The following is a 13,508-nucleotide window of genomic DNA, read 5'->3' as shown; positions in this document are numbered from 1 at the left end:
GTAGCTTAGTTTGCCAAATGCCGTCCATACCAGTCTAACTCGTCTTTTTATATCTGCTGTTTGGTTTTCTTTGTTAAGTTTTATAGTTTGGCCCAGATATATATAATCCTGAACTTGTTCTATTTCATCTTGTCCGATCCTCATTATGATGTCTTCATCTGTATTTGTTATGATTTTGGTCTTGATGTAATTCATATTAAGGCCTATCTTTCCAGCTTCTACATTCAAGCGTTGTCCACAAATTTTTATAGTTTTTTTTTCCCATTCTAATCTTTTAAAAATATCTTCCAGAGCCTGATTGAAAAGTTTCGGTGATATTGTGTCAGCCTCTCTCACGCCTCTATTTATTTGTATTGATTTTGTTCCTTCATATACTTTAATTGTTGTTTTGGCTTCCTTATATTTATAAATACATATATATATATATATATATATATATATATATATATATATATATATATATATATATATATATACTAGTTCCGTATATCTGTGGTCAATTCTGCTGTTAATCAAAGAACTTTTCACTGCCCAATGTTCGACACTGTCGAAAGCCTTTTCGAAATCTATGAACGCTATATATAGAGGAATGTGGTATTCATTTGCTCGTTCTATAAGTATTTTCATACTTAGTACATGGTCACTTGTGCTGAATCCCTTTCTAAAACCAGCTCGTTTTTTCGACTGGTATCCGTCGAATTTTGTCATCAATCTATTGGTTAAAATTTTTGTTAGGAGTTTATACATTACATTGAGGAGTGTTATAGGACGGTAGTTATTTATATCTTCAACAACCTCTTTAAATACCAAAAACAGAGCTGAAAACCCACGCAATTTTCGGATTTAAAAAAGACACATCTTTGGTGTCCTTTATCCCAAAGAAAAAAAATAGTGTTAGTAGCCTCTTTACTTGGGTCAAAAGAAATGTCTGTAATGTGACATTTTTCTTTGTCTTGAACATTGTTTATTTTTTTATTCTGAATGTGTAACAAATTGTTAATTATGTTATTTAAACAAAGGTTGTTGGTTACTTTTTATAAATTTTGTATTTTTTTTATTCTGTATCTTAAGCAAAAATTTTGGTTAATATACTAAATTTGGGGTGATAATTACCCCAACACACAGCTACTGTCAGAAAATGTCACCATACAGTCGCCGGACTACTGTAGAGGCTGTCTTCTAAAAAAAAAGTGTAAAAAAAGAAGAATTTGGACTATCATTAGTTGTCAAAAATTGTTATTGTAAAGTATAAAAAGTTGTCAAATTTTTCAAGTGTCATTAAAAATCACATGTGAAGTTTTTCATCGTATTTTTAACCAAAATACTTTAAAAAATTATGAGTGAACAATCTTCCTTCAAAGAGAACTACTCATGTAAGTGGATAAATCTCAAAATAATGTGTTAATGCAGATATAGTTAAGTAATTTTTTCCTTATTTAGCAAATAGCTGCTGCAGTTTGAACGTAGAAGACAGAATACATAAGATCACACAATCATATTGTAAGTACATTTAATCAATAAGATATGAGAACAGCGAAGACTTCTTTTACTTTTCTATTTTAATTATGTTTCTGTTAGTGTTGCTATAATACTGCTTATTTATTAGGAATGCTCAATATTTATATCATGTCTTCGTCGTCGTTTTAGAGATCTTCTACTATGTATATTCCAGTTGTCTAGTCACTTCAACTTTCATTCTCATATCTCCCTTTCTTCCAAAAGTGATCAGTGGAATGGACAAGTTGTCATCTCTTATGTACTGCTTATTCATCGGCCGATCTACTGGCTTTCTAATTTAAGTCTTAGATCTACATTATATTTTATACTGCTTCGTTCGAGAATTTAGAAAATTAAAATGAAATAAATGTATTAACAGCAGTAGTAAAAAATCCTAGAATAAGTTCTCGGACCATTGCAGACCAGTTTAATATTTATAATTCCATGGCCTTAAAAATTTGGAAAAGGAATAAATTTCAATGTCATCAAGAACTATGAGAAGGAGATGCTGAGAGACGAGCGGAATATTGTTATGAAATTTTAGAGAGAGCTAATGCAGAGAAACAATTTTTAAAATACATTTTGTTTAGTGAGGAATGTACATTTACATTAAATATTTAAACAAATGTTGAAAATTATAAGACTTGGTCAATAAGAAAGCCTAAAGATAATATTGAAAGCCACACCCAATATCGTAGAAAAATAAATGTCTGGTTAGGAATATTTAGACACCATATTATTGGACCATTTTTCTATGCAGAAAATTGAAATTCAAAAAAGTTTTTAGACTTGCTACAAGAAGATATTTTACCGCGACTTGCAGAAATAACTCCAGGTGAAGAAAAAATTTGGTTTCAAATTGATGGATGCTCTGCGCACAACTGGCAGGTTAACGAATTCCTTAAAAACAGCTTTAGTAATTGTTTGATTGGACCTTACTGTATAACTGTAACATTAAGTGGCCTCCGAGATCGGTAGATCTAGCTCCAAACAATTATTTTATCTGGAGGCATCTAAAATCACAAATTTATTGTGACCAAAAATTGACAGATATTGAAGCATTAAAAATACGAATTATTGAAGAGTGTTCGCCAAAAAATAACGCCACTCGTTCAGTCTAATGTTAGACGGGAATTTTACAATCGATTGGGAAACTGTGTAGTAAAAAGTGGCGGATTGTTTGATCATTTGTTATGGTTTTATGTAAAAATGGTCATAATTATTTTTAGGAATAAGGATCACAGTATAACTATATTTAAATTCTTTGAATTGTTGTATAACCTGGAATTGACATGGGGTGTATTAGAATATCTTACGTTAAATAAAGATCTGGCAGTACTCGCACCATTGCCTGAATACAATATTATTGCAATTTTTCGTCAACTGAGTACATATCTCTAACTTTATTGCTTTGTAAACAGTATAATTTATTGTTTACAAAGTAATATTTATTGTTCAGTTTAGTAGTAGTAGTTGTATTTAGTAAAATTTATTGCTTACAATTTAATCATAAAAGAAAAATATTGACAATTCAAATACATATTGTCAAACATCAATATCATCAAACGCAACACGCCATACACATTCTTGAACTAAGTGTGGCCTAACTTTTAGGGGTGGCCTGAAAAATGTCTGATATTTTTGCAAAATTTTGGAGTACGTTAATATATATATATATATATATATATATATATATATATATATATATATTATATAAATACATAATACAATTGTAGAAATTGTTACTTTAGAGTATGATCTTTTTCTCCCTTTTATCTAATTTATTTTTGTTTCAGCGACTACCCGTAAGAGCAGTGAAGATTACTTTGATAGCCACGACCTAGAGCTCCATCACTTATTGGAACAAAGGGAACGTTTGAAACGAAAGCTATTGGAGAAACCTGAATATGTCGATTATCGTGAGTTGATGAATCAGCGGGAAACGGAGAGACAAAGATTGCTTAAAAACTCGAACAAAGCTCAAGATAAATGGATGTTATCAGGTTTACCAGAATGTAGGTTTAAAATAATATATTTTAATTTAAAATTCTTTTTAAAATCTTCAAACAATATCAGTCTTCATCTTTTGCTACTTTTTCATTTGTTATTTTGTTCCTTATTCAATATCTTCCATATATTTCTGATAGCATCACCTAGAGCTACATTCCAGTTCTGTCTTGGTCTTCTTATTGATGTTTGCTACCAGTTTGGCTGACTACCAGTTTGTTTACTAACCATTGTGGCTACCAGTTTTATATTTTGAATGGCTACCTTTTATTACTGATTTGTTGCTCTTCTTCTTCTTCAGATGCAATAGCACTAATAGATGTTAGCGATCACATTTTCCATTAATTCTCTATTTCTTGCAATATGTATCAGAGGTTGTATGTCATTAATCCCTGTCCATTGCCTTATGTTTCGGAGCCAGGACATTTTCTTGCATCCCATTCCTCTCTTGCTTTCAATTTTACCCTCGATTATAAGTTGGAGGAACTGGTATTTTTCATTTCGCATGATGTGACCTAGATACGCCGTTTTCCTGTTCTTGATGGTTTCGAAAAGTTGGCGTTCTTGGTTTATTCTTTTAAGGACATCTATATTTGTGATTTTCGCTGTCCATGGTATTTTTAGGATACGGCGATAGAGCCACATTTCGAAAGCTTCTAATCTGTTTATATCCCTCGTTTTGAGTGTCAAGCCCTCTACGCCATATAGCAGCACTGACCACACGTAGCACTTAGTAAACCTTAGTCTCAGTTGAAGATCGAATTCTGAACAAGTCAGTACCTTCTTGAATTTTACGAAAGCTTGTCGAGCTTGCTCAATGCGACATTTTACTTCCCTGTCCGATGCCCAGTCTTCAAAAAGCCACGATCCCAGGTATTTAAATTTACTCACTCTTTCAATGGACTCAGTATTCAGTGTTATGGTGGAGTTTTCAAGTGCATCCAAGTTTCTGGAGATAATCATAAATTTGGTTTTTTTGGTATTAATCTCTAATCCCATTCGCTTACTGTATTCTCCGATTATAGTGACAAGTTGTTGAAGATCGACTATGTTGTCACAAATTAAGACACCATCATCAGCATATCGTATGTTGTTGATCAATACTCCATTCACTTTGATTCCCCTCTTTGCATCCTCCAAAGACTCTTGAAATATGGCTTCCGAATAAATGTTCAATAAAAGAGGGGAAAGCACACATCCCTGTCGAACGCCCCTTCTTATATGTATGGGTTTGGATATAGAATTGTCTATTTTATAGAAGTAATGTGATTTGTTGCAAGTAACTCTTAAATCTTTATCGAGCTTCCCGCACACTTACTTCTAATTAGTACTCTAAAATACTTTGAACTATGGTTTTATAGAATGTTCTTTATACTTTTATTCTGTATTTCCGCTATTGATTGACTCCTAAAGAAATAATATAATATAAAACAAATATTGAGTCCATCAAATACTGATTTTCAATTTGAGTCAAGAATTTAATACTATTTCTTTTTTAGTAGTATCTCATTCTTTTAATTCTATGTATGTTATCTGATTTCAATAGTCTTGCTATTTTTAGCTAAAACTACTAACTAATTTTTTTTGATTTTTTTTTTAGGTTTAAGGGACAAAAAAATTTACCAGTGGTACAAACCTCCACCACTCACAATTGCTAGAGCGGAAACCATCCACCCAGCAGTAGAAAAATGGTTCCGAGCAATGGACATGAAGAACGAGGGCCGAATATCTTCCAAAGAACTTCAGCAAGCGTTTGAGATATTCCAGGGTAAAAAATTCTCCGATTCAGCTTGTAAATTTGTCGTAAGGCTTTTCGATCTGGATAAAAACGGTGGACTTGACATTAAGGAGTTTGAAACCCTTTACTACCATATTAAACTGTGGGTAAATGCTTTTAACACATATGATAGAGGTAATTCTGGGTTTCTTGGTGAAGCAGAATTGGATTACGCTTTGAAGCATATGGACATACATTTTTCTCCGGACTTTATCAGATTTCTAATTACCAGAAATAACCCTGAAGCAAAAACGATGTCATTGGATCAGTATATTGTAACCTGTATACAAATTCAAAAGTTTACGGATGAATTTAAGCGTCGAGATCCTAATTATACTGGAAATATAAATATTAAATATGAAGACTTTTTGGAATTGATTCTAAGATGTTTGTAACCCAATAATTGTCATTAATACTACTGTTTATTTTATTTTCTTATGTGAATATTTATTATAGTTAAACCTCAGTATCTTTAATATAATACAGTCTGTATGGACGAATTTTGAGAAATATGATCGAGGAAGAATATAAGCACAATGAAGAGGAAGATCAAAGCGGGTTCCGTGCAGGAAGATCGTGCACCGATAACGTATTTTGTCTTAAACAATAGAAAAAAGATCGGCTAAGAATCTAGAAACTCATATTACTTTTGTAGACCTGCAAAAAGCATATGACAACATCCCCTCAACAAAACTGTGGACAACGTTGAAAAGATCTAACATCAACCACACATTGATAAATGCTGTACAAGAACTATATAGAGACTCTAAGGCACAGATAAAAACAGGAAAATATCTAACGGAAGAATTCCTGGTTACAAAAGGCTTGCGACAGGGATGCTGTATCTCACCAACCTTATTCAAGATATATGTTGCAGCGGCATCATTGGAAAGATGGAAAAGAAAGGTACATAGGATGGGTATAGAGCTTAGCAATGAATGTATATATACACTCCAGTTTGCTAATAATGACCAGGTAGTGCTAGCGACCGACAGGGAAGACATGCAGTACATGCTAAGAAAACTGATAGAAGAATATAACGACTGGGGAATGAATGTCAATACAACAAAAACCAAATATCTTTGTATTGGAAACGAGTCAGATAACATAGACCTCGAAAACGGACAACATATTTCCTGCTGTCAGAGCTATGACTACTTGGGTGTTGCCTTTGACAATTCAGGAATTGATACACGGGAAATAGAAAAACGAATCACTCAAGCAAAGAAAGTCTTATGATGTCTCAATGGTATACTGTGGAGTAAAGAGATAACGAAAGGAAGGAAATTTAATATATATGAGACCATGATTAAAACTACTCTTCTTTATGGCGCTGAAACATGGAGAATTAGTTTAAAAGAACAAAAAGCGAATAGAAGCAGTAGAGATGGATGCAATGAGAAGATCTTTAGGTATTTCCAGACGAGACCGAATCAGAAATGATGTAATAAAACAACGTATGGGAATAGAAGGAAATATAACTCAAGATCTAGAGAAGAAACAATTAAGGTGGTATGGGCATGTTCAACGGATGCCAGCATGAAGACTCCCCAAAAAAGTAATAGAATGGCAACCGATAGGTCGACGGAAAAGAGGAAGACCCAGATTAGAATGGCAACAGGGCGTAAACAAGTCCATGAGCGAAAGAAATTTAACAACAAACGACTGCGAAGATAGGAAGAGATTGTGTTTAGGTATCGGACAACGTCGAAAGACGTTCTAAACCGATGTATATATATCTTTAATATAATATCACTATCTCAGCCAACGAAATATAAAGAGCTGATGAATTTTTCAAGCCATACAAACTTATAGTATTTTTTTAATACTATTTGTCATGTGTTATCACATTGAGATTACTTAGACTTTTATTTCATTAGACCTTATTTTCGGTCTAATGGACCAGATGGATGGATGAAAATATATCAGCAAATATTAAATTTACCACAGCTATGTCTAATTTAGTTGTAATGGTAGAGGATCTTGATACATTTCGTTTAACTCGCCATATATTCAAATTAAGTAAGTAAGTTGTCGTTCCATCGTTAAAGTGGTCTTCCTACTGATCGTCTTCCAATTGGATAACTGTCTCTTGCCGTCTTTACGACTCTATTTGTTGTTATTCGGCTTATATGAACGTTCTATTCTACTCTTCTATTTCTTACCTAGTCCTTGATGTTCTCTACCTTGCATCTACGTCGTATATCTGTACTTCTATCTCTGTCCTATAGTGGACTATTTGGTAATCTATGGACACATATTACTATCAATTTTTCTGTTTTCATCTCAAGTGTTTTGATCTCTGCTGTTTCTAACATCATTTTTGTCCTCTCTGTGTCAGGTAGTGTTTCTGCCGCGTATGTTATTATTGGTCTGATGACTGTTTTGTAAATTCTGCCTTTCATTTTTTTTGCGACATTTTTATTTCACCATATTGTTTCATTCAGGAAACTTGTGGCTCTGTTTGCTCTATTCACTTGATCTTCCTCTTCCGTTTCGAACTTTCCGTAGGTAAATAATGTGATGCCTAGATATTTAAATTCCATCACTTGTGCTAATCTAACCTTCCAGCTTCAATTTACATCTTAATAAGTTTGCTGTTATAACCATGCATTTTGTCTTCTTTGGAGTCTTCTCTAATTAAGATAAAACGTCAAAATCCTGGTTATAGAGAAAAAGACTAGAATTATATGAGAGAATCTACGAGAAAATATCATATGAGCCAAGCAAAAAGAAAAGGAAATTTAGAGCTAAAGCGGGTTCGAATTTTCCTTATTTTCCGCAATTTTTTCAAGGTAAAATATTTTGTTTTCAAAACTAACAAACTTTCAAGTGGCATAAAGGAGCAAATTACGTATACTGACCAATTAACATTACATGTATAGGTCATAATTAACAGTCTTAGGACACCGGTAGAACTTAAGCCAAAATTTTAAAAATAGAATCAATACTCCTCTACCGATTCGTGAAATGGCATAAGAGAGAAAATCGTTGTAGCTCATGCGATCTCATTTACAAAATAAAATTTAATTTTTATGCAGTTTTCCCTAGGAACCCTATAGTTTTCACATATTTGTCTCTCGTTGATTTTATCTTTTAGTACTCTCAAAGGCATATAGGATAAAATCGTGGCTGAATTTCTATTGAAATCCCGTTTAGAATTTCACATTGAGTTTTCTATGGGTCGTTTGACGATGGATCACCCAGTATATATATTCATAAAGTAGGTACAAAATACATAAAAACGAAGTATTTTAAAATAAATGTTTAATCTCAAGAGTGAGAGTTTTTTACTTTCTATTGTTCAAAAGTAAGTTCGGCAATATATCATCACTAATGATCCTGAAAAACATACTTAAGAACGAATTTACTTATGAAATTTTCGGTTGAATTTTGGACCTCTATCATATATATATATATATACAATAGCACTATAGGCCTTAGAGGCCCATGGCTTAAAAAGTTTGTTCTTTCTTCATTTTCGCTTTTCTTTATGTACTGAGATCTTCTCTGGCTCGATATGTGATTTTTCTCCATTCCTTCTTGTTATTCATTTTTCTTTTCTGGCCTTGTAGTCCAATTTCTTCCATATCTTTTTCTACCTCCTGATTCCATCTATTTTTTGGCCTTCCTTTTCTCTTTTTTAAAGTTATAGTGTAGTTCATTACCCTTTTTGAAGTCCTCGTGTTCGGCATCCTTTCTAGGTGACCTCGCCATCTTAGTCTCTGTGCCTTTATGACTCCTATTATGTTAGGTTGATTATATAATTTCTTTAACTCATCATTTGATCTTCTTATCCATAAACCTTCCCTTATTATTCCTCCATATATCTTCCTCAGGATTTTCCTTTCCCATATCTCCAGTAAATTTTGTTCATTTTTTGTCATTGTCCATGTCTCACTGCAGTACGTTACTATTGGTTGTATAGTTGTTTTGTATAACTGTATTTTTGCCTTTCTTGATAAAAACTTGCTTTTCAACATTCCACTAAGAGCATGTACACTTCTATTGCCTGCCATTATTCTAGCTTGTATTTCTTCTTTAATGTTAGGTTTGCGTGATATTATTGTACCTAGGTATGTAAATCTTTCTACCATTTCGAATTCGTATGATAATCTTTCTTCTACTTCTACTTTAAACTTTTGTCCATCCCTGAACTGATCATCTGTCCACTGCATACATTTTGTTTTAGTTTCATTTATGTAAAGTCCCATTTTCTTTGCTGCTTTTGCTATTCTCTGTACTATCTCCTGTAGCTCTTTTTTTCCTCTTGCCAGCAACACTATATCATCCGCAAATGCCAAAACTTGGTGTCTTTTATGATATAGGAGTCCTTCTCTATTGATTTTCGCTTCTCGCATTATTTTTTCTAGGCATAAATTGAAGAGTAATGATGACAAAGGATCGCCCTGCCTTAATCCTTCGTTTACTATAAATTTGTTCGATACATGATTGTTTACTTTGACTCTGTTTTCTGTATTCTCTAAAGTAAGATGTATCATGTTACGCAACTTTCTGCTAACTCCCAGTTCCTCAAGGGTCTCTTTTAATTCCTTCCTTTTTATTCTATCGTATGCTTGCTGGAAGTCGATGAATAGCGCTATCGTTGGTAAGTTGTGTTCATAGCTTTCTGCTTGTAATTCTCTGATTATGAATACTTGGTCCGTTGTGCTTCTCCCTCGTCTAAATCCGCATTGGTATTCGCCTATTATATTTTCAACTTCTTTTTCTAGCTTATCTTTTATGGATTTTGATAGGATTTTATATACGGTATTTAGTAACGCTACTCCTCTGTAATTACTGCATTCTGTTTTGTCTCCTTTTTTGTGTAATGGGCAAATAATGGCTTCCTTCCAATCTTCGGGTATTCGTTCTTTTATCCATATCTCCTTTATGATCTTGTATATCCAATTATTTAGCAGTTTTCCACCATATTTCATCATCTCTGCTGTTATGTTATCGCTTCCAGGGGATTTGTTGTTTTTCAGATTTTTTATGATTTCCTCGATTTGTTCTTTGCTGGGTGAATTATCTTCTATGTCTTCTAAGTGTTCGATTCTTGCTTCTGTTTCCACGTATTCTCTTTGGTTTGACTTATTATTGCCATTTAGTAATTCATCAAAATACTCTTTCCATCTTTCGGCAATTTCTGTTTCCCCGCTTATATTATTTCCTGCTTTGTTTTTGACGAATATGGGTTTTTGTTGGAAACCTTTTTTTTCATTTCTAGCACCTTGATATAGGTTTTTTATTTTTTTATTTCTGTAATTCTCTTCTATTTCTTTTAGCTTATTTTCTATGTGTTTTCTCTTCTTTTCTCTCAGCACTCTCTTTACTTTTTGTCTTTGCTCCCTATATCTATTCTTTGTCTCTGTTGTTTCTTTCGTGATCATTTCAATCCTTAATGATTTTCTTATTTCTATTTCTTTTTGGCACTCTATGTCGAACCAGTCTTTCCTCTTTTTATTCTCTTGTTTGTTACATTCTTTTGCTGCTTTGTTCATTATTTGCTTTATGTTTTCCCATTTGTTCTCAGTTTGCTCTTCTATTTGTATCTTTTTTAGTTCTCTTTCCATTGTTTCCTCGTATATGTCTTGCTCTTTGTTTGTTGCTAATCGAATTGGGTTATGTATACATTTCTTTTTTTTTATTTTGTTTTTGTTTTCTGGTATCAGTTGCTTAATTTTGATGCCCACCATGTAATGATCTGAGTCGGCGTCTGGTCCTCTGTATGTTCTTATCTTCTTTATACATTGCTGTTCTTCTTTTTCGATGAGCACGTGGTCTATTTGGTTTTTAGTCTTTCTATCTGGCGATATCCAAGTTTCCTTGTGTATTTCTTTTCGTTCGAAATATGTGCTCATTATGATCATATTTTTTTCTCTTGCGAAATCTATCAGGAATTGTCCGTTCTCATTAGTTTCATTGTGTTTACTATATTTTCCTATTGTCGGTCTAAATACTTCTTCCTTCCCTATTTTGGCATTTGCGTCGCCTAGAATAATTTTCATATCATATCTGGGTATATTTTCGATTGTTCTGTTTAATTCATTGTAGAAACATTCTTTGACATCATTATCTTTTTCTTCTGAAGGCGCGTGAATATTTATGAGGGTGATTTTTTGGTATTTTCCCTTGAACCTGATACTACATATGCGGTCTGATACTGGTTTAAACTCTACTAGTGCTTCTTTTAGCTCTTTTCTTATCATAAAACCTGTGCCTAACGTTCGATTCTTTCCACCGCTGTTAAAAAACATTGTATCTTCTATTTCTAATATATCATTTCCCAGTTGTTTCGTCTCCTGTAAAGCTACTATGTCAAAATGGAACTTTTCGATTTCTCTCGCTAAGTGTTTAAGTTTGCCTTCTCCATATGTGCCTCTTACATTCCATGTTCCCAAAAGTAAGTGTTCTTTTCGTAATGTTTTCTTGTGTTTTGGTCCCGTTATCATTTTTTTCCTCTTTTTTCCTTTTTTCGTATTATCGCTAACCTTGTTCTGTGCTTGTTTCGTCAACTTTATTCCAGTAGTACATTTAGTTGCTAGTTTTTTGATGTTTTTTTACATATTGCGCCTTCTTTGTCATTCCACTTCCATTCGCTGTTATTCACCCATATTTTTTTTACTCCAATCTTGACTTCATTTCCTTTATTTCTTTCTTCTTGAGCAATGTTTCTAATTGTTTTCTGTATTTCTCGTTCTTTTGTGGTTGCATCTTCGTTGATATATATTTTGTACTCTTTAATTTCTTTTAACTTGTGCTTTTTTTCCATTATTTTTCTTTTTTCTTCCTGGTTTTCCAATTCAATTAGGCATGTTTTTTCGCCTAACTTGTGAGCATTCCTTATTTTAACCTCTACTCCTATATGTTGTTTGATGAAATTATTGATTGTTCCTTTTAACCTTGCTTGCTCATATGTGTCTATCTTTAGGCCGTACATAACTATGTTATTTATTCGTCGGTGTTTTTCCATAACTTCCATGTTTTTTGTTATTTCTCTGAGTTCCTCCTTGATCTCTATATTTTCTTGTTTTAGTTCTGAATTTTCTTTTCTCAGCTCTCTGTTTTCCATTATGAGCTTTTCTATCGTTTCCTTGCATTCTTGTTGATTTCTTTTTATTTCCTTAATATCATCGGTGAGGTGGCTCACCATTATTAGTAATTGATCAATTTTTGTTGCCTCATTTTTTTTCTCTGGAGTTTTTGTTGGTGTTCTCGAAAACTTCTTGCTCTTTCTGAAAATGTTATCTTCTTCCTCGCTGTCTTTATATCTGTCCTTCCTTCTTGCCCCTCCTTCATCATATATACCACAAGAAAAAATTGTTTGTGTCATATAAACACACATAACATTAGGTGTAGTGTAATAATCTTTTCTTCAATAGCACATTTATTGACTTAGATCTCAAACAAAAATTAAAATAATATATCACTAGTATATAATCTTAAACAACCGTTAACGTCACAAACACAAGCAGCGAAGATTCTTTATATTTGCTCAACACTTTAGCCAGCGAAGTGAACACTTGTTGAGGAAGACAAAAAGGCCTGATTACTAAACAACAGCTTCCAAAAATATTTCAAGTGTGTCGTGAATACTAATGCCCGGATCTGATGTGGATGAGTCTTAATTTTTTATCAACAACATCGGACACGAAGAAACGATTAGTTGTTTATTCTTCTCAGTATAAGATCATTCGAGTTTATGGCATTCGTTATGGCTCTTATATCGATAATAACATTATAGCGTGGTCCAAAAAAATTATTGTTATAGAGTAAATATTCACCAAAGTAAATATTAAAAAAAAATAAGACGGCTATAAAATTTATCTTGTTTATTAACATTGGTCTGGTATTAACTTGGTCTGGTAAATGGTTATGATTTAAAAAAAAAGTGTTTATAGGAGAAAATTGTTCCAACTCTTACGGAAATAGAAGGAAAAATGGTCAAAGTTTGAAATAAGTCTCATAGTAAAACTGTGTTATTAGTACATACTTTCAAAGAACGTTTTGTTTTGTGCCCATTTACGGAATCTACGCCTTACTAGTTGATCGTGTAGCTTTAATTCTTGCCCAAGTTGAATTTTGTAAGCATTCAAACCAATATCTTTCCGCAAAATCTTCCATTAAGAGGATTAACACATATCTAACTGCTCTGTACGATGGCGGATAGACTGATTTGGTCTTCCTATATGCTACGCTCTATATCACCAACAACATCTTCTGT

General features: G+C 32.9%; 1 protein-coding gene across 2 annotated transcripts; it reads left to right on the top strand.

Annotated features, from left to right (window-relative positions):
• The first annotated feature begins 1,250 nt into the window (after window positions 1-1,250).
• Window positions 1,251-5,742, top strand: LOC140441805 (sorcin-like). 2 transcript variants are annotated; one of them, XM_072532731.1, is made up of 4 exons: window positions 1,259-1,373; window positions 1,441-1,500; window positions 3,294-3,512; window positions 5,105-5,742. In XM_072532731.1, the coding sequence occupies exons 1-4, from the start codon at window positions 1,337-1,339 to the stop codon at window positions 5,674-5,676; spliced, it is 888 nt and encodes a 295-aa protein (XP_072388832.1). In that variant the 5' UTR covers window positions 1,259-1,336; the 3' UTR covers window positions 5,677-5,742. The 2 variants fall into 2 exon arrangements, with proteins under 2 accessions (XP_072388840.1, XP_072388832.1); XM_072532739.1 differs by lacking the exon at window positions 1,441-1,500 and having other exon boundaries at window positions 1,251-1,373.
• The last annotated feature ends 7,766 nt before the right edge of the window (window positions 5,743-13,508 follow it).

Source organism: Diabrotica undecimpunctata, chromosome 1 (assembly GCF_040954645.1).
Source record: "Diabrotica undecimpunctata isolate CICGRU chromosome 1, icDiaUnde3, whole genome shotgun sequence".
Classification (NCBI taxonomy): Eukaryota; Metazoa; Arthropoda; class Insecta; order Coleoptera; family Chrysomelidae; genus Diabrotica; species Diabrotica undecimpunctata.
Note: the sequence above shows the minus strand (reverse complement) of the source record. Positions and strands in the feature narration are given on the sequence as shown.

Excerpts from the sequence above, each read along its gene's own strand:
- LOC140441805 (XM_072532731.1), top strand. The coding sequence starts at position 1,337 with ATGAGTGAACAATCTTCCTTCAAAGAGAACTACTCAT. Across the intron at positions 1,501-3,293 it reads TAAGATCACACAATCATATT|CGACTACCCGTAAGAGCAGT; the intron begins GTAAGTACATTT and ends TTTTTGTTTCAG. Across the intron at positions 3,513-5,104 it reads GTTATCAGGTTTACCAGAAT|GTTTAAGGGACAAAAAAATT; the intron begins GTAGGTTTAAAA and ends TTTTTTTTTTAG.